The sequence below is a fragment of the Seriola lalandi genome, unplaced genomic scaffold (genome assembly GCF_002814215.2).
Source record: "Seriola lalandi dorsalis isolate HSWRI2012SDOR001 ecotype SW California unplaced genomic scaffold, Sedor1 jcf7180002054657, whole genome shotgun sequence".
In the NCBI taxonomy this organism is placed as follows: Eukaryota; Metazoa; Chordata; class Actinopteri; order Carangiformes; family Carangidae; genus Seriola; species Seriola lalandi.
The window spans coordinates 963,706-991,081 of NW_019525210.1; the positions used below are offsets into that span (position 1 = coordinate 963,706).

At 40.0% G+C, this 27,376-nt stretch overlaps 2 protein-coding genes across 2 annotated transcripts; both read right to left on the minus strand.

The window, feature by feature from the left end:
- Window positions 1-1,919: 1,919 nt before the first annotated feature.
- Window positions 1,920-20,968, minus strand: LOC111665664 (ATPase family AAA domain-containing protein 2-like). Its single transcript, XM_023420735.2, has 28 exons — window positions 20,631-20,968; window positions 19,451-19,539; window positions 19,158-19,186; window positions 18,231-18,324; window positions 17,592-17,664; window positions 15,469-15,547; window positions 15,237-15,362; window positions 14,405-14,471; window positions 13,726-13,812; window positions 13,427-13,535; window positions 13,068-13,183; window positions 12,714-12,888; window positions 12,337-12,425; window positions 12,036-12,195; window positions 11,357-11,447; window positions 10,694-11,008; window positions 10,486-10,603; window positions 9,698-9,884; window positions 9,018-9,203; window positions 8,742-8,877; window positions 8,405-8,601; window positions 7,740-7,899; window positions 6,476-6,598; window positions 6,188-6,253; window positions 5,303-5,764; window positions 3,595-3,722; window positions 3,308-3,436; window positions 1,920-2,359 (listed from the first exon to the last, which is right to left on the minus strand). The coding sequence occupies exons 1-28, from the start codon at window positions 20,790-20,792 to the stop codon at window positions 2,327-2,329; spliced, it is 3,786 nt and encodes a 1,261-aa protein (XP_023276503.1). The 5' UTR covers window positions 20,793-20,968; the 3' UTR covers window positions 1,920-2,326.
- Window positions 20,969-21,651: 683 nt separating this feature from the next.
- Window positions 21,652-26,702, minus strand: LOC111665731 (uncharacterized). The gene is made up of 6 exons (XM_023420798.2): window positions 26,545-26,702; window positions 24,197-24,316; window positions 23,904-23,954; window positions 23,364-23,483; window positions 23,066-23,124; window positions 21,652-22,793 (listed from the first exon to the last, which is right to left on the minus strand). Exons 1-5 carry the CDS (start codon window positions 26,666-26,668, stop codon window positions 23,108-23,110), a joined length of 432 nt encoding a protein of 143 aa, XP_023276566.1. The 5' UTR covers window positions 26,669-26,702; the 3' UTR covers window positions 21,652-22,793; window positions 23,066-23,107.
- Window positions 26,703-27,376: the final 674 nt, after the last annotated feature.

The following is a 27,376-nucleotide window of genomic DNA, read 5'->3' on the forward strand; positions in this document are numbered from 1 at the left end:
ATAAGCAGTTAAAAGATGGAAAACTAAACAATAATAACATCAGTCACAATAATAATAATAATAATAATAATAAAATGCCCCTATAAAATGAAAGGTACATTTCACAAAAAATCCCAAACAAATCCCTTGTTTAACATTAAACCAAACAAAATTAGCTAAACATTAAATTCCTGGGTCTTACATGGCTTGTCTCACATTAAAACGAGCATTGAAGCTTTGGTGAAAATACTATCAACTCAAAGACATCTGAAGGGGTCACAAGCCAAAATGTTTGTTCTGGTTTAATCTTTGACACTGCTTTGTATTTAATATGATTATTGTATGTGATGTCTTAATCTGAAAAGTGACGAGTAAGTATGTTTGTCACATATTTTTTATTGATACATGTAGTGGAGAGAAAAGTACAATATTTCCCTCTGAAGTGAAGTAGATGTATAAAGTAGCATGAAATTGATACTCGTGGTAAGTACCTTAAAATTGTATTTGGGTAAATGTACTTTGTTACTTTAACCAATGGCAGAATCGTATGTTCTACACTGATTGTATCAATGTATTGTGTAAATTGTTAGGTACATTACTTGACCACGTACATGCGTACTACATACATTTTTCATTTTTTTCCAACTTGGTCTCCGTATGGCCATTCCCATGCATTTATTTTGAAAGTATCCCTGTAAAGCGGAAACGGTAGTCGCTGTAGTGAGGTGAGTTTGACAGGTTTATTTGTTTTTTTCATATCAGCGTCGGAGCAGAAGGTTCGTGTGCGTCGTTGCGTCATAGACAGACGACGAGAGTATGATTCAGCCGTGTACTACCACGGTAAAGTAGGCCAATACACTGTGTACTGACGTAGTTATGCAAGACGGTACAGTAGCATGCTGTACCCCTCTCATTATTTACTGTGATGGAAGAAGAATTAGATCATTTATTTCATTATAAGTGGCAACAACGCAGAGTGAAAATCCTCTTTTACAAGTAAAAATGCATTAGTACCATCAGCAAATTACACTTAAAAAATCAATAGTAGTAATTAATGAGCAGAAAGCCCATTGCAGAAGGATATTGTTACATTCTGTATATGTAATATTACTGATGCACCAGATCTTTGATGTTGCAGCTGGTACAAGTAGAGTCAGGTTTAACTATTTTATATATTGATGGCATGAATGGATTACTGAACTGGGTCCACTGGGCAAAGACCCAAGGTGTCTGAGGGGCCGCTGTGCCAGAACTCTCTGTTTAAAATGACTGTTAACATTTGTTGTTGGAAAGTCCACTGAGAGACAAAGACAACAAAAGAGACACAAAACTAACAACAAAGAGGAGGGAAATGACCACAAAACAACTACAGAGACAGAAAACAACCACAATGACCACAAGGAGACGCAAAAGAAATACATAAAGATACAAAAGGACTATGAAGGGGAGCAAAACAACCACAAAGAACACAAAGACATGCAGAATGGCTCAGCAAAATGACCACAAGAGCATAAAATGACTACAAAGGGAAGCAAAACAACCACAAAGAGTCAAAAAACAACCATCAAGAGTAATAGAGATGCAAAATTCATAAAGAGACACAAAACTATAAAGAGGCACAAAATGGCCTCAAAAAGAAGCATGTTGCGTTGTTTGTGTCTCTTTCAATCGGGAGCAGATTGTTTCATTATCAATCCATGACTTTTGGGTGATTTAATTTAGAAAAAATCATCACGTTTCTTATGTTTATCATATGTTTTGTATGTAAAATGTTAATGTGCAATTCAAACTGTATGTTTATGAATTAGCATTAAATTGAATCAAAGTACAACTACACTAACTATACATCCTGTAACTACAATATTTTCAAACATAATTTATATTAAACTCAAATATCAGTGATAACAGTGAAGATGAGGAAAAAAAAATGGGGGAAAATATTTTCTGCATTTAGCTTTTATTAGTTGTTCTGCCTGAGCTGTCATCAGAGCCAAAATATATTCAACATTAACAATATTCAGAGGTAAACTGTTCTACATGTGATGCACTTTTTAACCTTTGATACTAACATCACCTGCACAATACAGAGTGATAAATCTGTAGCACGTAGATGGTGGCAGCAAAGAAAACATGATGAAGCTGAATTAATTAAATACTGCATAATAAACTGATAAAGTGGTCACATGAATAAAACTCTATTATAAATAACATCTAACAGAATAAATACTGAGGTATTTCTGACATTTCATATGTTCCATGAACATAATTAAATGTAAAAACAACAAGAGTAAACAACTTCACATATTAATGCTCTGAGGTTTTATTAAAATAGACCTGGCACAGGGGATCAGCAGAAACTGTCAATTTCTTTCTTCATTTCCTGAAAAAGACAAAAAAGAAAAATGAAAACCAAACATAAACCTGAAAACATGAAGCAGTTCAAATCTTGCAGTAATTCTTTATCAATTTTTTATTTTCTGTTTTCACATTTCACAAATAAATTGTTATGATTATCTGCTTGTTACATCCTTAGTACTTGAAGAGGTTCATACAGTTTGATTTCTGTGGACAAGTCACTGTTGTGATTTCTGACATACAGTAGACACAATAAACTGAGCTGTGGTGAGGACACTACGACCAGACAGCCTCCAGCTGTGTCTTTGTGTTTTCATCTGCGTCTTAGGCCAAGACAAAGCGTTGTTGATAAAAAAACAGGTCATTGTTCAATAGCTGTCTTTCCTCACATGTTTTATGGGCTACTGATGGCATGGATGGATTACTGAGCCAGACCCAGGGGCCCAAGGTGTCTGAGGGCCACTGTGCCAGACTCTGTTTGAAATGACTCTTAACATTTGAGATAAAGACCAAAAAGAGATGCAAAACTACAAAGAGACACAAAACAACTCCAGAGACTCAAAGTGAGCTCAGAGATGCAGAACTACAAAGAGGCGCAGAATGGCCGCAAGAGTCAAAAAACAACCGTCAAGAACAATGACACAAAACTGTCTTCATGGATGTAGATCCCTCATGTTTTTTTGGAAATGCCAGAAATTAATTGTTTTATTATAAATGGTATGTAAGGTGTTACTAGTACTAGGATATAAAGTGCCCATGAGTTGTGTTGTACTTTATCTCTGTAATGTCTCAGTGTGATGAGAACAACAAATACTTAAATTAAATTTAAATTTAAAATACTGTAAATAACTATTACAAAGAACTGGGGGAAGGTAGCATCACCAACACAGGACCAGTGTCTAATAATCACTGAAGAAATCTGACACATATCTGAAGACTACAGGAAGCACAGCCCTGTCTCAGGTCTTCGTACCTGGATGAGCTCCGTCTTTTTGTAGTTGTTTCTGTGTCTGTAGATGCACTGAGCCAGCAGAGCGTAAAGCTTCTCCAGCGGATCCACCTCAGCTCCCTCTGTTCTATCCACAGCTCGGTTGAGGAGACCCTGAAAAAAACACAAAGCAACAAGGAGACCTCTAAATACCTGTTAAACCATTAGTGCTACCACCACACCACCGTTGTATCCTGGTTACAGAGTCACTGCATACGTCTCCAGTTTTCAGATGGTACAAGGTGAACAGACCATTCACTCATTCGCCTCACCCTCAGTTTGTTGTGATCGACCACGAGTGGTGGTGTGTCGTGGTCGAGGATCTCAGCAGATGGGTTGAACAGCTGCAGCTGCTCCATGGCCACTTTGTTGGCTCGCTTCTCACGCGTCTTACGCTTTTCTGAGGTGGAAGACATGGGAGGAGGATAGGGAAGAAAGGGTTCATTCTTCAGTTTATCACTTTTTTAAGATGAGCATTGGTGTCAAGTTCATCAGCTTTCCAGACGCATGAATCAACCCAGTGGTTCTCTAACTGGGGGAAATGTGTCAGGTTCACCAAGGTTTCTGCAGAGTTCACAAATTTAGATTGAAGACTTTTTAAAACCACATGGAATGTAATTCAATACCTGTTTCACAGCGGCCTAACAATAATTCCTAATGATATGATTTATGGTTGGATGGATTAGGCAATGAAAAAAAAGATGAATTCATTTAGGAGAGTTTAGTTTTTTCTATAATCGACACTTGCCCATTATGAGACAATAGGTTTCATGCACGAACATTTTCATATTCTTGTTCTAAAAGTGTCTTTACTCTGTGAGGTCTGTCTGTATCAGTATCAATCTCTCTTAATGGCAAACACTTGTAAGTCGTTCATTTCCGAATGATGTATCTTCGCCCCTGAAATTGTCATATTCGTTTCACTTGTGGTTAATCTCATTCACAAAAACGGCATTCAAGACTGATTTCACTCTGTGGAACTTTCACATATCAGCCGACAATCCAACATGAATACCCACCTCACGCTGTCATTGGTCGGCCGTGTGAAGGTAAGAAAGTAAGCAGGGTTTGAACCTATCTCTAGCTCTCCTTTCTCATTTGGGACAGAGCTGTTTGTTTCACCTTTCATGTGAGTGAGCGTCTTCCGGCAGAGATTGTCTAAATGGCTGTGCAATTGGGGGGCATATTTATGCCTTTATTTGATAGGACAGTGAAGATAAGACAGGAAATGCGGGGACGGAGAGCAGGGGAATGACACGCAGCAAAGAGTCCAGCCAGCTAGGAGTCAAGCCGGGGACTCGTTGCTCAAAGCCCATGTGGTGTACACCCTAACCACTCAGCTATTGGGCCACCCCCTAATTTATCCCCGTTTTTAAGATCTAAGATTTTAGATCTTGCCCCCTCTCTATGAAGGCCAGCTTTCTGCTCCATCTTCAAGTGTGGCCTTTTGCATTTCTTAAAAACTATTTCAGACCATAAACCTTCTCAACACGATTCTGTAAGAGTCTCTGTACCTGTTGACACTTTTGTGGCTGAATCTTCCAAGATTAAAACAGCTTTAATAATTAATTTTATGATTTCAACTGTTTTCTAATTGGTCTGATGGTGAAATCATCATCACACATTGACTCAGCCATCCAAAATTCCTCACTCTCTTGTGAAGCTCTCATGAGGCTGTACATTTTTGTGAGAGTAAAACTTTGATAAGATATCAGAGAAGCTGTTCTGTTCTCAGCTCAGCTCTGCGTCAGTTTGGCTCAGAGCCCAGAGGTCTGCAGAGCCTCAGCGAGTGAAGCTTTGGCCTGTTCAAGCTTGTCCAGCAGCAGCAGCAGCGGATGCAGAAGCGTTACTTGCGTTTACCTGTTTTACAGGTGCTTTGAGGCTGCAGCGGCGGAGCTCAGTTGCAGTCAGGCTCAGACCAGTTAGTAAAGGAAAGTGCTCACACTGCCAGGGAGGGGTCCGGCTCATGGGCATACAGACCTAAACTGCTCAAATAAACCCCGTTCACCATTGTCTTCGGGTTTGGGGGGGTTTTTCGTGTCTGGGTTTGATGCCTGAAGTTCAGCCTCCCTGTGAGGATGCTGTCATGCAGCTGAAGGTCAAGCGGCTCGGAATGGTGGTACCCATTCATGAGGACTCCATTTTGGATCCCTGTGACACCATTTATGTTGTGGTGATACCCGTTCGTGGTGCCTGTCAGCCGGCTCTGCTCGCCGTTGCTGCTCTCTGACGTGGTGGATGAGCTTGGATCAGCACAGCCGTTCATCACTCTCATTTCAATGGCTCCACTCTCCTCTGGGCCTGATTCTGAGCCGGCCTTGCTGGACATTGAGGAGGAGGAAGACGACGCAGGGACTGGCGCCTTCTTCTTCTTGATTTTCTTAATGACGCCGGTGCTCCACTTGGATTTGCGGTGCAGTTTGTAACGCTTTTTTTTACGGGCTGGAACAAGAAACGAGAGGAGGGGCGGGGGTGAAGGAGGAGAGAGGAAGAAAGGTGATTAGACAGAGCAGAGACAGAAAGAGAAACCTCCTCTCCTCTCCACTCGATTTCCTTCTCCTGACTTTTCCATTTCACCTGTTCTCTCCCTCTCATTACTCCATCTGTCGGCGCTGCTGAAGCTGCCTCTTCCTCTCCTCGTCTGCTCTGTGACTCTGAGGCTTTGATAGTTAAATAAAGACTCGCTCTGCAACTTCACCTTACCCCCACTTTCCTTTATATCATGCGCATTTGCATTTGGTTTTAAGACAGGTGTTGTAGTTCCTATGATTCACCAGTGGAGAGTAATAAAAGCCAGAGATCATTTAATGGTCCTTTAAGGAAACAAATGTGATTCATGCTTCAGGTGGTTCATGGTGGACTTACCTCGATGTCGAGGGCCGTTCCTGCCATCAGCCTCGACTGGGTTGGCCTCACTCCTGCAGTAGGAAGCTGCCAACAAAAAAAGTCTTAGTTTAAGGGTTTAGTCTTAGAGTTTCAGACACAGATGTCTAAAAAGTGGTTCTCAGTTGGGTTTGATTTAACAATGTCAGTGTTGAACCACTGCTGCTTCGCTGTCAGTTTTCACTGCAAGCTAGATTTGACTTGAGACACCGAACGTGTCAAAGAGACAGGAAGTCAGAAGACAGAGGAACCAAGTCCAGGAAGCTTCACCTCTCTTGACTCGAGACTCTTTGATCTCCTCACAGACTCTGTCAAAGTCTTCGTCCAGCTCGTCTCTGATGATGGCTCGAACTGTGTCCTTTAGAGCACATGCACGGTGACGGATATGACGGTCTGACACACACACACACACACACAAAGTTATTCATACTGTATCTACTAAAATATATAAACTCTGATGTCATAGTTTTTCCTAAATTAAAGACATGAAGTCATCATATATTGTATTACAGTAAACTTTTCTTTTGTATCATAGTGCTGCAATTAATGATTATTTTATTGTTTCAATGAATGAATAAATTATTTATTTAACACTATGAAACATCATAAAACAGTAAAAAAGTTTTTTTCAGAGACAATGGGATGTTTTCTAATGTCTTCAAACACCTAAATATTCAGTTCCCAGTTTTACAAAACAGAGAAAAGAAGCAAATCTTGAAAAAAAATACTGAAATTATTTGTTGTCTTTGCTTGAAAATTCACTAAGACAATCAGACCTGTTGCAGATCAATTTCCTGTAAACCTACTCAGTTCAGATCTTCACTTCGGTCGAAAAGTCTTTTTTTCTTATTAAGGTTCCAAACTGAGTGAAACAAGCTGAAGTATCTAAGCGGCAGCCATGGTAAGAGCTGGTCAAATGTAAATGATTTCTAAAATCTAAATGAAAGGAGCTTCAATGCTTCCTATCGTATCTCCTTTAGCATAGGAAACACTGCACCCTACTTTACAAAAGGAAAGGAGAAAAGGCATTTAAAACTCCGCATGACTGTACTTTCACCATAGCAGACCCACATATGGGAAATAACAGAGCACATTTATGTTTGTGACACAATCCAAAACTTAAGGAAATCCTTGTCTGATGGCCTGAGCTCCAAATCCATAAATAAATTCCACTGTCTACAATGGAAATGTCAGACTGTCAGCTGGAGTAAAGCACAAAGAGTCCTTTTTGAACCCGTCTGCTTTATAACTGAGGTGGAGGTAGGAAGTGAAATCGATGCAGTGTCAGAGCCTTCACCTGGAATCACCTGCTCTGTCGGTTTCATGCAGACAGTGAAGAAGTGTAACTTTAAAGGTAAGATAAAACATCAGTGATAGGGAGACCTGTTTTATACATATTAATAAATCACAGCTAATACGTTGAATAATTTCTGTCATCTATAACAACCACCCTACATGCTTGGCTCTTGTATTTTGGTCGCTTGAATATTCTGTGCTTTGCTCTGGGCCTTCAGGACTCAGAGTTCATGCTCACCCATGGGGTCGCTGTCCGGGTTGTACTCGAGGGCATTCTGCCAGATGAGGTCTGCGTCTGACATGAACTCGCTGACGGTGACGTACTTGTGTTCGTCGATGTTGGTCAGTAGCGTGGAGAGGTCCATGGGCTTCCTGATCACTATCAGGTAGTCGGGGACCTGCAGAGACAGAACAGAGGAGATGTGGGCGAGGAGAAGTAGGAAAGGAGAGAAGAAGAGGAAAGAAGGGAGGATGGAGGGAGAGGGAGTGAAATGAGGACTGACTGTGGGAGATGTACAATTATGATGAAGGTGCTTAATGACAAAGGCTTATGTGTAAATCAATAAAACTTATGTTTCAGCCGTCTGATGTTCTCTATACCAACACACTGTACCACTTTCTGCTCATGAATCTACAGTTTAACTTCCACATGTTTAGTATTCTTCATTAAATGAATGTATTCTGCAGATTTACTGTATAAAGAGTCAATTCTATTAATAGTAAACAAAGGTTTATACAGAGCTGTGCAACAGAAAAGCAAAATAATATTGGAAACTAGACTTCTTAGTTCTTAACATAAAGGCTGACATAACAGTACAATGAATACAAACTGAAATCAGTGGTGACGTCACCTGAACCTAAACTCACATCATCGTCATCTTTTTATTTTTCTGATCCGCTCACCTCTTCTATGTCGACCGGTTTGGTGAAGGCCTTGAAGCGGCGGTCCAGAGCCAGACGCTCTGTGACATTACGCAGGAAGAGGCGGAGCTCTCGCAGCACGTCCTCCTCCTGTTCCTCCAGACGGAGGCGCTCTTGCTCAGACAGCTGGTGAGGAGAAGGGAGGGGAGCCAGGGGAAGGACCTCTGTGGACTGAGTCACTGAGAAGGAAGGAGGGGGGAAAATAATTTATCTTAGAGCTTCAAAACAAACTGCCTTTGGTTTCATTTTCAGTCTGAAAGGTTCAAGACTCAACAGACGCAGTGCGACAAGGTTTATTTTCCTACATGGAGTCACATACGTGCTTTTCTCCTGGAGGGTGGAGCCTCGGCCGCCTGGTTCAGAATGAGGTCCTGGAAGAAGTCGGTCCTCTCCTTCTGGCTGGGGACACTGACAGTGAAAACCTCTCCATACTCCTCCCGAAACAGAAACTGAATCTGAGGATGGAAACAGATGGAAATTAAAACACTTTCATAATGTTTGTTATGAAGTTTGTTGTTTGACTCAGGTTGTCGTCCTCCAAACGTGGGAGGAAGAAGGTTTCAAACTCATTCTGTGTTATCTCTGAGCCACTCACTTCTGGGTCCAGCTGTGCGGGGGGGACGTTGCAGGTGGCGAGGAGCAGGATGGGGGAGAAGGAGGGAATGCTGCCCAGCAGGCTGAGGAAGGAGGCTTTCAGCGCGGGCCCTGCGGTGTCCCACCACTGCTGGAGGTGTGGGATGTAGAGGATGCTGGGAGATGTCCGCTTGGCCTCGCAGAACACCTGAAGGAGCAGAGAATGATTTTTACCTCCTACAGAATTAAATCCTGCACATTGTTGAAGAATCAGAAAAGTTTTGTTAAGTATGTTTGGAGTTAGATTGTTTCTTCTTTCTTTGCCTACAAAAAAAAGCATCAGTCAGTGCAGTTGCCAATCATCACCTCCAGATGTCACTCCAGGACAGCTGAGCCTTTTGGTTTTGCTTCAGGAAGAAGTTCAAGGAGGCTAAGCCTCATTTAAATTGTGAAATGGGTGTGGGGTGGGTGGGTACTTTTATATTAGCATCTTGATTGGTCAGCAGACAACCAGCTACTCAGAGGAGAAGCAGACTTTTCCACCAGGTGGAACTAAGACTGTTGCCTGCTGTTGTGATGTTTTTAGAGTTGAATCCGTCTACTTCAGTTTTTGTGTTTCATCAGGACCAAGAAGCATCGTCTCTGATTACACCTGCTGCCCAGTGTGAGTCTACATCTGTGTGCTGTTTACTCAGGAGTCACCTGGGTGCAGGCTTCCTCCGGGGAGGTGCTGCTGACTCCGAACAGCACCGCTGAGTCCAGGCTGTGGACCGTGAAACACTCCAAAGCGTGCAGAACTGCAGGAGCCAGGTGAGAAGTTTGACCGGCGCCAGGACGACCTGCAAGGAGCATCCTGGGACGGTGAGATGTTGGGTTTTTGACTGCACTCCTGCATGAGGGAAGAACAGCAGTGCAAGATGTAAGAAATGAACAGGAGGAGAAAAAATATGAAGTCATGTATCTGCAAAATTTGGAAAAACATTAGCATCAATTTTTATCTTGAAAATTTATACATTTGGTTCATGAATAAAGAATTTGGTAACATTAAACTTAATTCCCCACTTTTAGAATAATAAAATAATTAGTTATTAACGGTACTAATAACATTTGTAAGCATTTATTAATGTGTTTTATAACAACAATAACCACATGAAGCACCTATGAATCAGATATAAACAGTTGATGAGTGACAGACAATAAAATATAGAGCAGAGTTGTAATTATGTAAACAGATTTTATGTGATAAGGAAAGAGTTTTTAACACATTCAACAGTTTTAAGGCTGTCTGTGAGTGTTTTCAATCATTCATCATTAACTTTAACGTAATTACATTAACTGATACACCAGTTATGGATGTTTCATGTGAGCAGTTATGATTGTTGAAAAAACTACTTAATATCTGCCGTACAGCTACATTATGTTGTGTTATAAACTCTTGCATCAAGTGTTGACATCCTGCTGGGCCAGGTGTTGATGAAGATCAGACTCACCTGGCAAAGTGGAGGAAGTTCCTACTATTTGAGGTGGAGGGTGCGGAGATGCTGGATGTGCTGGATCCCTCGTCTCCGGCGTACATCAGGCCATCGTCGAGGATACCAGAGGTCAGGTCTGATGTGCAGAAAACAACAGATGAAGACGTTTAAAGATGAGATGTCATTTTTCATCAGCAGGTGTCTCCAGCCTTTAGCACTGACCCACCTGGCTCCCTCTTCCTCTTCATGCCCTGCTCAGCGTGAGGGAACAGCCTCTGCAGAGCCTCCAGGATGTCCCGCAGGGCGAAGCCCAGCAGCGGGTGAACCACGGGTGACAGGGGTTTAGCGGGTGAAGCAGCGGAGCGCTGTCCGGCCGGTGACATCTTCCTCATGGCCTCCACAAAGTCGCAGCTGCTGACGGCGATGGAGGAGACGTCCAGCAGCAGCTTCTGGGAGGTGCCGTAGATCTGCGGGTAGCGGCGACGCAGAGCACACAACGCCGCCTCGGTGCACACCGCCCTGATGTCGGCTCCGCAGTAACCTGACAGCAGATTCAGAAGGAGAATTACCCAAAACATGCAGGAAGTCTTCTGGGTATAAAACAACACAAAACCAAACCTGCTCAAATTTAGAGGTCAAAGGTCATTTCAGATTTAAAAAATGACACACATCAGGATCTTACCGCTCTTAATATTTCTTAATGTTTCTTTAATCTAACTTCTTAGACAATAATCCTTCAGTAAGGACAAAAAAGAAGCGTATGAATGTATTTTTTCAGATATTATGTCACCGCTTTGGTTTTGGTTTGTATCTGTTGTACAGATTAAAATAATGAACACATGAGAATGATGAATACATGAATAATGAACAGTACTGTGGCCTTTCTTACCGACACACTTCTCAGCCAGTTCTTCCAGGAAACCTTCAGATGGAGGAGGTTTCCACTGCCTAGTGTGGATTTTCAGAATCTCTTTACGGGACTGAAACACACACATGCATTAAAAAAGCTGAGAGATTTAGTTCTGACATCAGAGGTAAACAAACACTAAACTAACACCAAATGAACACTAAATTTCAAACTGGGATAAAACAAAGCTTGGACTGTTGATGAGAACACGTTTTATACAATATATAATTTCTATAAAACATTAAAAAACTACGATCATCCAAACTGTGAAAACTACTTAGACTGAATTCACAAAAACCAAACTGACCTTTTTAAATAACTTAAGTAACAGTAAAATTATTACTAATCAAAGATTCAAACAAAAAAGAATTCACATATTTTCGTGACCCTGTAAATTTACTAAACTTAACTGTATGTCCTCCAAAACCAAATTTATGAAAGCATTGATCAGATTAAATTTTTTTCTCTAGATTATGAAGGAACCATAATCATTTAAATGAATAAATCTAAATGTAAAAACATTTTAATGATGACATTAAGATTTTAATGATGTTTTATAGTCTGGAGATTTTGATGCATAAAGATATAAAATGAGATATAAAAGATATAAAAGGATAGGATAGGAACAATAGAAAACAAAACAAAAAAACAACTAACTAACCTCTCTGTCGGGAAGGCCGAAGAGGAACTCCCTGTCAAAGCGTCCGGGCCGTCGCAGCGCTGGATCGATGGAGTCCAGCCGGTTTGTTGCTCCGATCACCACAACTTCACCGCGACTGTCCAAACCGTCCATCAGAGCCAGGAGCGTTGACACAATGGAGCTGAGCAGGAGGAAAATCAAGACAGAAAACCATGTCAGTGATTGTTTGTAGACAAAAAGACAGAGGCCTTGCTTAGATACAGAGCAGGTGGCTGATTCAGGAGCAACAACTACAGTAAAAAGACTGAAAGTTTGTTCCGACCTGTGTATCTGATCCTGTCTGCTGGACCGGACCGGAGCCAGGCCGTCAATCTCATCAAAGAAGATGATGGATGGACGCATCTGATACGCCTGAGGACGACACACACCGACACACACTCAGCTGCTGCACTTTAAATGACAAGCAGAAAACTGATATGTGTGTGTATGTGTTCAGGATCAAGACGAGACCAGCTCAGTGAGTGGAGGAGTTGAGCTGGTCTCTGAGGTCGTGAGAATCCATTATAGTCATTGTAGTCTCTTCTCAAATATTAATCATAGGGGACAAACATGATGCATGATACATGATGCCCCCAGCCAGCAGGGGGCAGCACAGGGACATCAGCTTAGCCTTGTTGTGCTTGTGCAGGTGGAGGTTACCTGCTCAAACAGCAGCCGCAGCTGCCGCTCCGACTCGCCCACCCACTTGCTGAGGCAGTCGGCTCCCTTCCTCATGAAGAAGGACACCTTTCTGTTGCCATGGCTACACTCGTTTGCCAGCGCCCGGGCAACCAGCGTTTTCCCTGTCCCAGGAGGACCATAGAACAAACAACCTCTGGAGGGGACAGGAAATATGGACAGGAAAAATGACACTTTGCTCAGGCAGTGTTTATGTCTTTATCCACGAATGTCAGAGAGTGTATACAACCTGTGTAAATATATGAATCCTGTGTGTGTGTGTGTGTGTGTGTGTGTGTGTGTGTGTGTGTGTGTGTGTGTGTGTGTGTGTGTCACCTGGGAGGCTGGATCTTGAAGTTGTCAAAGACCTCAGGGTAGAGGAGCGGGAAGACAACCATCTCCTTCAGAGCTGAGATGTGGCCCGACAGACCTCCGATGCTGTCGAATCCCACCTGAGGAGAGAAGGAAAGGAAGGAGGGAGAGAGGAAAGGAAGGAAGGAAGAGATAAGGGTCCGAAAACAAGGGGGAGTGGAGGGGAGCGAGAGAGGCAGTAAAACAAGATGGTGCCATGAGTAGATTTCCCTCATCATAATGTAACCTGCAGAGCAGAGGACACAATAGGCCTCTGCTGTGCAGGGCTCTCGGTTCTCCACTAGCAGTTTCATGGTTTGAATACACGACGTGTCTGAACTCACTGATTGGTCGATGGCCATGGGATCAATGTCTGCCAGACCTGCCCCTGCGTTCATCTTGTCCCTGCGAGTCCCCAGAAGATCGTCTGTGCGCAGGCCGAGCGGCCGAAAGCTGACAGGAAGAAGTTTCTAAATGTTGATGAATGTTTGTATCTGAGAGAGGTGGAACTAATTTTACAAAAGGAGCATTAATCATGAATGAGCTGTAGAGGTGCTGGTAGGTTTGGGAAATCTGACCCTTCCATGTTTTACAGTTTGAAAATCCAAAGCAAGAACCAATTCAGTATCAGCTTGTGGTTCACCTGCGAGAGGCTTTTTCACTGCTCTGCTCTTCATCATCAGAGTCGTTGTCTTCATCAGACTGGTTCAACCATGCGCTCTTAGTGGCTCTGGAGGATGAAATAAAAGTATAAAAGATGAGAAACAGAAGAGAGACGACTTGTGTGTTTATTCTAACAGTAGTTGTTGCGTAGCTTGAATTGAAACTCCATGGTCTCCCTCTCAGGCTTCATCTTACATGTACAATACATTTCTGCGCCAAGTTTACATGTGAGTAATGCAGCTATGACAAGAGAAACCAGATCAAAACATGAACGTTTGTCTTTTCAGCTGAGGCTGTGACTCAGCATTTATTCATTTCAAAGCTAAATCAGCCTGAAACATCTGTTCAGTGTGAGGTAAAAAAAAAAACGTCAAAAAATGATCCCATTTATCTTGTGATGTTCCACTAGACAATTAAAATAATAAACAACACTGCCAAATATGACCAAGAGACGGCATCCACATCCAGCTCCTCAATACTGAACTGGTTAAGAAGCAGTTACAGTTTCAAAATCTGAAACCGTGACATTTAAAATGCCTCCATCATGCCAAACATGTACGTTCTTGTAATGTAACGTTCCTCAAAAAACAAAACTGGCAAACTTTTCTTTCTTTGTTCAGAGAAAAGAGAAAAGTTGTAAGTTCTGTCAACAGTCAGACCTGAGCACTCCTCTGCGGGTCGTGTTTGGTCCAGAGGCACTGATCCTGAAGGTTCCTCCCTGGAACTCTAAACAACAACAGAGAAAACAACAACATCAGAGATTCAGATGGGCCTGGACCTGGGCATTTGTACATTTAACATTTAAGAAATACTAGGGATGCCCCAATTGATTGCCGGCCAATCATGATCAGCCATTTTTCATAAAGAATATGTGACTGGTAGATTAGCATTAATTCTCCTAGTCACCGATCAGCTTAAAACCAATAACCTGTGGTTAATAATTCAGTGTCTGCGGCTGAGAGAAGCACTGTGTGCTCTGTATGTAGTCCCGCCTCCCACCTAGTTCAATGTGCCGGCGCCGACAGGCCACCAAAACAAAAAACCACATCGGCCATGTGGAACTTTTACAAAGTGTGTGACACTGATAATAACATACACCATCTGTAATGCAAGCCAAAAATGATCAGTATCGGCTTTGGATCAGCCAATCTCACTCATAGATGATCGGTATCAGTATCGATGGCAAGAAAACGTGATTGCGGCATCAAGAAATACTGTGTGAAGCACAGCTTGTGCTTAATGAATCATTGTGATTTTTTTGTATGTGAACTGCTATTGACTTTACTAATAAAAGAATCTCAGATGTTTGATTAAAGCTTTCTTTTATCATCTAACAAAGCGAAATGACTTTTGTGTTATTTCCGCCAATGATAAAGAGGAACAAAACCAGTATCAATGTTAACTCTATGTGACGTGTTGTAGATGATTACTGTAACCGTGTTAGTGGTTTAGTAGTGGTCTGGATTCTGTGATCAGCAGTGCAGTACTAACCACTGCTGGGTCCCTGGTAGAGTGACGAGGCTTTGCTCAGTTTGGCGTCCTGGTTCTGGTTAACACTGCAGTTGCTGTCTTCATCTGCAGCCACTTCCTGCCTGCTGTCCTCGTCATCGACTGCACCTGGAAATTACAATTTTTATTACAGATAAGACAAAGAGAGTTAATTGATTCACACCCAATTCTTCTTTCCCTCGCTTCTTGGATTCTCCTGAGTGTTTGCACCGACCGTCTTCCTCCTCGCTGTCGCTGAGCTCTCTCGGTGGTGGTACTGGTGTTCTCCTCCTCTGGGCTTTAGAGTAGATCTTCTGCAATTTCATCACACACAGAAACACTGTAAGACATTCAAAGCAGAACAACTTCTACCACAGAGACCCAGGGTCCATCCATGCAGGGATGGGCATCAACATTTGTTTTTGACTGTATATATCAAAATAGGCCTCAGACTCCATATTCATACTCTGCTTTTTTCAGGCCTGATTTTGTGTTTTTCTTTTTTTAAAATAAGATTTTACTGCCTGTAAGAGGACATTTACTTATTTTGTTTATGAGTTTCCAGACACAGGATGGACAAAAATACCAGTAAGGGGATAAGAAGCAGCATTTATCCAGGTCTAGTCTACTGTCTGGAGCTATTCTGAATTTCAAACCAAGACCAAGACAAGAAGCAAAAACACTGACACACAAGGAAACCAATTACAAAATAAAACAGGAAGTGCGAAAAGTCCAAACAAAACTAACAAAAGGTGTCTGCCATAGCAAACCATGACAAACTCAGAGTCATGAGCAACACGTGGGCACATCTGGCGCAGCACCAGACAGTATGAGTTTACATGTATTTCGACAAGAGCTGTTTCTTGTTATCGGTTCTCTAAATTGGTAGCTCTCAAAATGTGTAGTGAAATAAAACCAAAACAAGAGTATTTATCCTCCATGCACTTCACACACACCAAACCAAACCAAAGTTTTCCCTCCTCAGTCTCTCGTCAGTCGGATCTCAGCCATTTAGTTTCTACTATGATGTGAAATTGTGACAGAATTAACCTGGCAGAGTCCTGGAAGACAAAACTGAAGAGCAGCTTTTGTGAAAATGAAAAATGAGCAAATTCTCGAGACAAAGTCAGGGTTAGGGTTCTTCAAAATACTTGAGAAAGCCATCACATAGCCAAATCCTCCATCACAGGACGAAATAAACTATACGGAGAAACTGAGCTTTACCTTAAAGCTATGATATGATCGATATGTAAGGGCATTTCCCAACTAAAGTTTGTTTGCTCTGGTCCGATTCAGCTGATGAGTTTGTAAACTTGTAGCATTTTCCCCTTGGTTCTGTTTGTTTTCACACAGAGAAAAATTCATGTGAACCAAAATGTATCATTACAAACCATGTGACAACGTTCACTCCTCTTATTGGTCAGATTGTCTGGCTGGAGCAGGAAAGTAAACACAGGATTACGGTTACAGGAAACATCAAGCTCAAACTTGTGAGTTCACCTGCTAGTGGGGTCGGGTCGAGTTCAGAACTCTTTCACACCAAAAACAAACCGCTCCAGAGTTCGTTTGGGACCGGACGGAGACCACCTTCTCGAAAGGGTCTTGGCACGATTGTATTGGTCAACACCAAAAGACTGCAAAACTGTCTTCACACCTGCCCAAACGAATCATACGAAGGGGGAAAATGAACCAGAGTTCGGTTTACGCGGACTAAAAAGCGCAGGTGTGAAAACCCCCTATAATACTAAAAAAGATGGACTACATATCTTTGTCTGTAAGATGTAACCCATTACATCTTGTCTATACAGGTATAATGTTGCCTTTAGTATAAAGTAAAAAAAAAAGAAAAAAAGAAAATGAAAACAAGGTTGATCTTACACGTCATCTCACTGTGATAATTTTCATTCAATTAAATCAGAATGATAAAAACTCATTGAAATAAATTCACATTTTGATTTAATAACCAGTGGATCTAAACTATGTCGACTTCATGTGATGAAAACAAACAAAAACACAAAAAAAAGGGTTGGTGCTTCTCTGGCTTTCGGGTGCTGGTGGCAGCTGATAGAGATGTCTCCCCCTCCCCATGAGTGGTGAAGCAAAGGGAGGGGAAGGCAGGGTGCAGCCGGGTGCACCGCCCTCAAATCGGCCTGATAAGAAGAGGCAGCACCCACACACAAACACACACACAGATACAGCGTGTGAATGTGGTTCTGAAACTGCTGCTGAATTTAAACACAATGTCTGAACAGAAGTACACTGGCGTTGTGAGTCTAACACTCACATACCCAGATCAGGCCAGACAAGGTGTTTACTATCAGGATGGAAGTGTTGTAATCCAGTAACTGCATTACTCACTCCTTCTTCGTTGTTACTGAGCCGCCTCTTCTTCTTCATGTTGTCCATCCTCTTCAAGACTGACCTGGTCGTGCTGTGGAGGGAGCAGCGTACAAGCTCATATTCATCACTCAGATTATATCTACTACTTTATCACATCCATACCAGTATTTATTTGCCCTCATCTGGGAGAGACTGTGAAGGAGCTAACTGATAACAGAAATAAATGATATAGTTAAAGCTAATCCGTCAGGACTGTTACACCAGGTCGGTGCAAATAAAGGCACCACAGCCCAGATGTGGCTACATTGTCCTGCAGAAGTCAGCATATCATAAACAGATGTGAAACAGCGGACAAACGGGGTTCAGATCGTTATTTATCAGCCTTCCAAAACAACCCGTGCCTGTGTTTAACCTTCACAGTTAAAACCAGTCAAAGCTGACTTCCCCAATGAACAGGTCAAAATATTCGGTTTACTGTCAAAGAATAGAATCAAATCTTCAAGAATGAGAAGCCAGACCGAAGAAATGTCTTTTAATCCGTTATTAGAACAGTTGCCAATTGTTCTCGTGTTGATGAACGAATCAGTTCATTGACCAATTGTTTCAGCTCTGATACCATTATCCTCTTGTTTTTAGAACTGAGAGAGTTTTTCTTACTTGGTGCTGATGCCGTCGAACATGTTGGAGGCCTGGTATCTGCTGGTTGGTTTGGTCGGCCTGGTGCTTCTCCTCAGCCCACTTTTCCTACCACCTGTTTGCACACATATACTCATGTTGGGCTTTGACTCACGACTAGTTTCATCACTGATTAACCTACCAAACATTTTTTTTGATTGATTGATTGGTTGTAATTCTATAAAATGTCAGAAAATGGTGTAATTTCCAAGAGCCTACAGTGAGGTCATCAAAGCGGCCTTGTTTTGCCACACCAACAGTCAAAACTTTGAGATATTCAATTTAGTATCATGGAAGTCAAAGAAAATAAATATTCACATATGAGAAGCTTGAGCCAGTTAGATATATCAATTATTACAATGGTTGCTTGTTAATTTCCTGTTGAACAACTAATTGATTAAACAACTAATCATTGCATATAAATGTTGACTGAAGCAACCAATACCCAATATGTTGCACCTCAAATAAAACCAGACAAATATCAACAAACACATGTTGTAACCTGGTTTTTCTGTCGTTGTACTACAGTGATACTCCACAACACTTCCCTCTCAAAACTATGAAGTCTCAATCTCATGTGTCAGAAATTTAAGACTGTACTAAGGTGAAGTAAATAAAGTAAATAACCATTTTCATGTACATATCGTGTGTATTGTGTATATTGTATTTATTAGTGTATATTTGGTATATTTTTGATGTATATTTCCATAGATGTTTATTCTATAGATGTTTATTTTCTGCTGTGGTAAATGAATTTCCCAGTTGTGGGATTAATAAAGTTAATCTAATCTAATTACCTGACGTTTTTATGGCACATTTGTGAAGAGTTCAACAAATTCCATGACTTTCTTTCTCAAAACCCCTGATATTCCAGGTCTTAGTGCTTATTGTTAATGTCACTGTCCTTACCTGCAGTGTTTTGAAGCCTTAGAGATTTCCTGTAAACACAAAACAAAAATGGAGCATTTATGTAAAGTTTCAGTAAGGTGGAAATCAGCTCATCAGACAGCTGTTTGTAGTATCACTGCAACCTCACCTAACTGTTTTTAAATTCATTTATCACATAAAGTCACAAGGTAGTTTTTTTTAAATTACACACAACCGTAAAATGTCTAGAATTTAAAATAAAATGAATTAACTGACTAATCATTTCAGCAGTGAAGGCGTTAATCAGATATGGACACTGGTCCAATTGATCAGACCTGATGATGGTTTTCGGTGGTTTCACATCTTCATTCTCGTGTGTTTCAGAATCAACCTGATTCTGTTCATCATCCATAGCATTAAATCCCTGAAACACACGTCAAACATGTCAGAAGTTGGAAAGTTACTAACAAGAAGTCAGCATCATACTCACACTGTTGAGTACAACGTCAATACAGGCGACACTGCACGTGCAGACAAAATTGTAAATCTGAGTACTCTATTTCTAAATGATTAACCCTTGGCTACTGGACTGCTTCTTAACTGTGGATGTTGGTAGCTGGTTAATGGGCTTTATAGTTTTATAGTTATAAAGTAAATGATTTACAGTGTGGTACAGTGGCATAAGAACAAACTGCATGTTGTTTTTTTGAGCTTGAGGGTTCATTCCTGGCTTTGGAAACAGCAGTTTGACAAAAAAGAAAGCAATTAAGGACTTTGTGAGCTCCATCCATCCACTGATGAAGAAAATTCTTTGGTGTAGCAAAGTCCTTGAATGTTTATTTTTTTCATCATTTTTCATCATTTCACCATGAAGACTCTGTTTAATGGCAGCATAAGATATGAAGATATGTTACACACACAACACAACAACATTAAATTACACAGCATAATAAAATCTTATGTCATTTCCAATGACAAATTCAAAGCCTAACCCTTAAATATATTTTTATAAACATGTTGTTTTCTGATTTTTATAAATGTTGTGTTTTTGCTTATACTATGTTGTTTTGTTTATCCTCTTTTGTAATTTTATTTCTGAATGATGTATTTTTCATGTTTGTTTTCACCTTTCTGTGACAAACTGTGTGAAACTCTCCTGTATAGTGGGGGTCAATAGAGGCAAATCTTTGCCCCAGGACTGCTAAGGAGGTTAATTCAGCCATGGCTGTTTTTAAGACTTTTTAAGACTTTTAAGACTAATTATTATGATTTTATAGTATTTCCAATAATAATAATGATTTGAAATTTGCTGCTTTAATATGACTTATTACTTTCACACAATTTTATTTACAATTTTGCTTGGTAATAAGTTAGTGGAAGATGTCATTCATGCACTTGTCCAACAGCTTTAGTCATTTTTGACAGTTAATAATGACAAGAATTAAAACTCAAATGATGCAGCGAAGCCTCTTTAGAAAAGTTCTTTAACTTCCTAAGACAAACAGACGGACTCACATTGGACAGTGCGGATTCCTCCGATCGGGGGACCGTGCTCCTGCTCCGGGTCCCTACTGGAGCCCGCAGTTGGGTCTCGGTTCTCCTGGTCGGCCTCTGCTGCCGCTGCGTCCCGTTGCTCTGATCCGCGTCCCCTCTGCCACGGCTGCGGAGCGTCACCATGGTAACACCGCACACCCAAGCTAACGCAGACTGTTAGCTGAGCGGTAAATTAACGTCAAAATTTTAGAAAACACACCTGGAAACGCAGATAAACACCTCCAAGTCTCTAATGGGTGCTTAGCTCAGATGGACCGGGCTGCTGCTCCGTGTGTTGAGGCGGAGCTGAAACACAAACACACCCAAACACACACTTGATAAGCGGATACAAACACCCGCCGCTCAAACTGTGTCCATTCAAAAAAGCGCCGTGTTCTGCTGCCGCCTAGTGACGTCATGCCGTACTGTGCGTGTGAAAACAGAAACTTAATGTGAATTTGCTACAGTTGTCTGCAGATGTTTGGGCTACTTACACACACTGAAGTGAAGTAAATCCAACACATTCAGCAAACACATTAAAAATGAACCTCTCCTAGTGTCTTACTTTTATCTCCAGTGCTACACTTTCAAGAGCAAAGTGGCCCTTGGAAACCTTCAATCCTCTTGGAAGTTTCTTGTTTCTCCACACAGGCTCTCTGGAGCTCAGCCAGAGTAAGAATCAGGTGGTCACCTGTGTAATCAAGACATTTTGTAACTTAGTATATACAGGAAAGCATAGGTCTAGTAAGAGTCCTGGTTGTTCCATGCTTCCTCCACTTAGGAATTATAGAGGCAACTGTGCTCTTGTAAACCTTCAATGCAGCAGAAATATTTTTGTAGCCTTCCCCAGATCTGTTCCTATATTTTCAATATCATTCTCTATTTTTAAACCTGATCAAAATTAGCTTTCCTACATCATCCTAACAATATGAAGTCATATGATCAATACTCATGACAAGAATGTTCCATGTTACAATAGTTTTAATTAAATACACAGCTTCAATTTGACTTTTTCCAAATTACTTATTTATTTAATGTAGCATGCATGCAATCAGACACACTGTACAAACAGAATAGAGAAACAAACAGGAGACAAATTGCTTAAGCTGTGTTCATGTCCTACCATTGTCATTTTAATATAGACAGTACAAAAATTTGCATTAATTTAATGTCATTCCATAATTGTTGCTTTGATTCACATTAGTTTGTTAATGAATTTAACTAATTTAAACGTTTCAGACATAAACTACAAACATTTTATATTTGTCACTAGTCTTACCATTGAACAAATAAATGTTAACACAGATTTTAGGATTCACTGATTTCTTAGACCAACAAATTGATTATTGTTTGGTAGCATTTTTCTAAAGATATTTAAAAACAAAAGTGCAATTTTTAGCAAAAGAAATTGTGAGAAAAAATGAAAAAGAGTAACAAAATATATTTCAGATAAAACTTCTACATTTGATGTACAAGCGCCCAAAACAGAAAATAATAAATTTGCGTCTGCTTATCACTAAATTAAGAGAAAAAACTGTTTTTAAAATGCATAATCCTTAAAAAAAATCACACTTTATATCCATGTTATTTCATGATCAAATTTAAAAAAGGCATCAGCATGATCCTCAACAACTGCATTTCAGCATTTCTTCTTCCAGCTTTTTCTTTTTTGTATTATATGCATTCCTTATTAAGGCCTCACCAAAACACTGAACACTTTAACATGTTTTCCCTCTTTTAACCTTTATTGGGACAGGTCTTGAACTTCAGAAGAGTTTGGGTTTGGGTTCACTACTTTAACTTTGCAGAAAGCAGTGAGTCTTTTTTCTGGAAATTCTCATCGTCATTCTTAAATGTTGAGGCAATTTCAGTTTCTCTGTATTTAATCTGGAAAACCCTCTAAAGAAGCAGTGGAGATCTTATTTACATACTCTGTTCTTTTTTGACAGTTTTTTCCCATTTTAATTTCTAAATTAAGTTTTCAAACTCCCCTTTTTCATTTCTATCCCCTGCCCAGTAGTACATGCAGCTTTTACACTGGTAGGTTGGTTGGTATTTGCAGAGACTTCAGATCATGTGAACACCATCTCAATTCTCCAGGTGATGATTCTCGGAGTTGGGGTTCTTGTTGCCAGGATCATTCTCCTGCAGAAGATCAGCAGACATGTTACTTTTTCTACTTGGTAATTATGTGCTCTTTCTTTTTTAGGTATTTTATTTGGCTGAAAGGCATATTTGGTAAGAAGTTTAGTATGTTTATTCAAATTACAAAACATATTTTCTCAGTAACTTCTTGTTTTGTAACTTGAGTGAGTCAGTCCTTCACCAGTTCCAGCAGTTCCCCCGAGCTGCCACTTGAGCTGCCGAACTGTGAACCTGCTCACTGCAGCTTTTAATTACTCAACAAAGATACTTACAAGCCTGAACAGAGTCACCAGAGACACCAGAGTCACCGCTGTTTAGACACTCTCCGATTCTGTGCAGAACAGAAAAGGCATTTAGGTATGAATGAACAGACTGTATGTAAGTGCAGCACATGCAGCAATAAATAGTAAAAATTTTTCAGACCTCATGTTTGGTGAGACTTTGGTCACATTTAAGCACTTCATTTAGATGTAATTATTGTGAACCCACTTCATATTAATAAGGTGAGAATCAACAATGATACCTTATTATCTTAATACAGTATTTAATTATGTAGCACTAAACGTTTACCTTTCTTCACTGAATTGAGAGGTGTAACTTCCTCTTCAGAGGCGACACTGGCTGCCGAGCTGTTACTGCCTCCAGAGGAGGTACTGGCTGCAGAGGTGTTGTCAGATCCATTGGTCTTAGCTACACAAACACATACACAGAGAAAAAAATTGATGACTGCAATCAGCATTTTTGAAGAAATTTTTACATTACTACATTTACATTACTTTTTCTCTTAGAAGATCTTAAAACTTGAATCAGGACTGTCAACTTCACACAAGAGAAAAATGTAAATCACTAACTGTGCCTGACTGCAAGTCAATGGTTCCAAAACCTTTTTAAACCAGTTGGGCTCAATTCATTTTATATGGCTGAAAGGCATTTTTGGTATGAAGTATGTTTACTCAAATTACAAAACATATTTTCTCAGTAACCTCTTGTTTTGTAACTTGAGTGAGTCAGTCCTTCACCAGTTCCAGCAGTTCCCCCGAGCTGCCACTTGAGCTGCCGAACTGTGAACCTGCTCACTGCAGCTTTTAATTACTCAACAAAGATACTTACAAGCCTGAACAGAGACACCAGAGTCACCGCTGTTTAGAGACTCCTCTGATGCTGTGCAGAACAGAAAAGGCATTTAGGTATGAATGAACAGACTGTATGTAAGTGCAGCACATGCAGCAATAAATATTAAAATGTTTCAGACCTCATGTCGGTTGAGACTTTGGTCACATTTAGGCACTTCATTCATATAGATGTAATTATTGTTAACCCGCTTCATATTAATAAGGTGAGAATCAACAATGATACCTTATTATCTTAATACAGTATTTAATTATGTAGCACTAAACGTTTACCTTTCTTCACTGAATTGAGAGGTGTAACTTCGTCTTCAGAGGCCACACTGGCTGCCGAGCTGTTACTGCCTCCAGAGGAGATACTGGATGCAGAGGTGTTGTTAGCTCCATTGGTCTTAGCTACACAAACACATACACAGAGAAAAAAATTGATGACTGCGATCAGCATTTTTGAAGCAATTTTTACATTACTACATTTACATTACTTTTTCTCTTAGATGATCTTAGAACTTGAATCGGGACTGTCAACTTCACACAAGAGAAACATGTAAATCACTAACTGTGCCTGACTGCAAGTCAATGGTTCCAAAACCTTTTTAAACCAGTTGGGCTCAATTCATTTCGGCTGATCTGAAAGCTGTCAATCAAACTCTGGTGCAGACCAAACAACCAGACTGAATCTGCCTGGATCTCCAATCAGACTCAGATACACTTAGAGCTGTGGTGTGGTTTTTTACAGGTTGGTGATGTATGTTATGTTCTGTGTAACGTATTTCTGTGCTGGTCTTTTGTTCACTGTTTCAGGAAGCCTCAGAATGATGATTTATGTTCAATTTATTTACAAATTTTGAATTTGATTTATCCAAATTCTCGGGTTTCCTTATTTATTTTGCCTCAGAGTCAGGGTTACAAAATATAAATATCCTTAGTGTAAAACCTTTTCAACTTAAAAAAATGAATTTTCTAATTTTGAAAGATTGCAAAGCAGAGAAATAAAGCACTTAACTACAACCTGTGGTGGACCAAGTGTGAATAAAAACAAAGTCAACACAAACACTTAAAAAAAATGGATAAACTCAATGTGTTGCAAAACATATCTATGTGGAACTCCATGTAAAGAGATTACACCTGGGGCAAGACCAACTTAAAAGACATGTCTGGTAGTATTTTCTGTTTTTCTTATTTTCAACAAGTGCGAAAAACACATTCAAACCAACACTGAGTATGTATTGTATTGTGTATCCAAAGCCGGATATATCTTATTCCTCTGAGCTCCATCGGAGATTCAGAAATGTCCACTTTGTTGAACTTAATTCTGTAGCTTATGTTAAATTTCTTCTGCCTTTTCAAAAGAAGTTCATCAAGTTAACAGTGTGAAAAGCACAAGTTGCAGCGGTTAAATTTCATCAATAATATTAATGAACATATATATATATATATATATATATATATATATATACACATATAAACACACACTGCACTTTATTTTGACTCAGTCCCACACACACCGCCCTGCTCCCCAAATACTAGAGCATCAAATATGGATCAATATGCTGCTGAAAATAGTCCCAAACAGATGCACTATTTCTTCCTGTTTGAGTGATATTTACTCCAAACTACAGATGGTGTCTGGTGTATGTCTTGCCAGCACCTCCTGTAAACAAACACTACATTAACACACTAATCAACAACTGCATTTATTTCAATTCAAAACATACACATCCATTTTGTTAAATTAGGAAATTCTGGGTTCCACTGTGTCTATTTAAAAATACATAATGCTAACTAATGTTTCATTGGCTCTTTTGCTTAAAAGAGGAAGCAGTCTGATGTACTCCATTAGCAAAAGAAAATCCTTAGTAAAATGATATGTTATCTCTTTGTGTTCTTTAGTGGCATTTCAGGGGAAATGTACTACAGGTGGTAGGAGTTAATGTATGTATCTGAGAAGGAGAGAACAACAGAAAAATACAGCTAACTGCGACGTAGAAACTAATCACTCGGACGCTCCCAGTACAAACTTATGTTCATGTAAGAGACTGTAAGCTAAGTGAACCTTCAGCTCAGTGAATGAAAGGTAAGAAACGCCGTTCCTGCTTAATGATTCATAGGAGTGTGATTCAATGTGACCTCTGATGTCCATAATAAAATAATAACAGACCTTTGCTCCTTATAACCAATGACACATTTTCCTGCTTATGACACAGATGACTAAAATGTACAACAAGCTTCTCTTGGTGTGAACACTTTGAATGTACAGTACTCTACACTATCATAGTGTCATTCTGAATATGTTTGATTGTTAACATTGCTATGAAAAGCGCTGACCTCAGTATTCCATCAGTTCAACAGAGATGGAAAAAGAGAATTACTTTGTCATTAGTGTTGACAATGAGTCAACACTGTATTGTAATTTATTGAGAGGTCTTTGTAACCTCACTGATAACACCCCACATTAAGTGAGGTGGACAAAATGAAACTCCTGTGATTTCTGTCTTGACTTCAGTGAAAATTGAACATTATAATCTTTAAAAACATATATTTTTTTAATAGTTGTTTTATTAGACTGCATTATTATTGGTTGGGTGTACCTAAAATATTTACTGCTGAGTGTATATTAGACCTACCAAATTTGCCTTTTTTGTACAACACAGCCAGCACTGCTGCAACCACAAGAAGCAAGATGATCACAGGCAGAGCCACAGCTACACCAATGGTAGCACCGTCAACTCCAGGCTCTGGAGGAATCATGTGATCTAAAACACAGAAAACATTCACATTAGTTTTATATTCAGTATTCTTCATTCAACATTATTTCTAATTGTTAGGTTCAATTTACCATGGTGCCAATGTATGCTACGGCTCTGCCGATGTTCAGTGACAGTAATACTAATATTTAATTACATAAATTATGTAAATAATGTTTCTTCTCAGTAAGTACACACTTTGTCTCATATAACTGCTGACTGTGATATGAAAAATTATTAATCCAATCACATCTTCAACAAAGGCAAACGTGTTAGACATAGTAATCTCCAGGGGAAGATTTAAGTTACTGCAGTGAATTGTTATGGATGTTTGTCTGGTTATCACAACTTGAATCTCAGTTGTATAAGTTTGGTTGTATAGGTTTCCCCATCTTTTTTTGTTCTATTTAACCTTAATGTTGCTATGTCGACACGCTCTCTGAAGTTGAGTCACTGTCACTTATAGAAATTATGGCTAAAGCTAACAGAAATTCCCAAGTGAAAGTAAACCTGGATTATCCTTCAGGGCTAACTAGTCTTGGGGCTTCTTTGTGGCTCAAGACATATTCAACCTTTATTGGCGAGGTCATTTCTATCATTCAAATTTTGACGTGTGGATTGTGATCAGAAAATGGATATAATGCAGCACTGCACTGGGCAAACAGCACTGAACGCACAAGTCTGATTTAAAAGAAAGAAAGAAAAAAAAAAA

What these genes read in the sequence shown, in the direction of transcription:
- LOC111665664 (XM_023420735.2), bottom strand. Translation starts at nt 20,792, where the DNA reads ATGGTGACGCTCCGCAGCCGTGGCAGAGGGGACGCGGATCAGAGCAAC. An exon ending in AGAGTCTCGAGTCAAGAGAG is followed by an intron (nt 6,254 to 6,475) that starts GTGAAGCTTCCT and finishes TTTTGTTGGCAG; the next exon opens with CTTCCTACTGCAGGAGTGAG. An exon ending in GAACGGCCCTCGACATCGAG is followed by an intron (nt 5,765 to 6,187) that starts GTAAGTCCACCA and finishes TTCTTGTTCCAG; the next exon opens with CCCGTAAAAAAAAGCGTTAC.
- LOC111665731 (XM_023420798.2), bottom strand. Translation starts at nt 26,668, where the DNA reads ATGATTCCTCCAGAGCCTGGAGTTGACGGTGCTACCATTGGTGTAGCT. An exon ending in GTACAAAAAAGGCAAATTTG is followed by an intron (nt 24,317 to 26,544) that starts GTAGGTCTAATA and finishes GTGTTTGTGTAG; the next exon opens with CTAAGACCAATGGAGCTAAC. An exon ending in TGGTGTCTCTGTTCAGGCTT is followed by an intron (nt 23,484 to 23,903) that starts GTAAGTATCTTT and finishes GTGTTTGTGTAG; the next exon opens with CTAAGACCAATGGATCTGAC.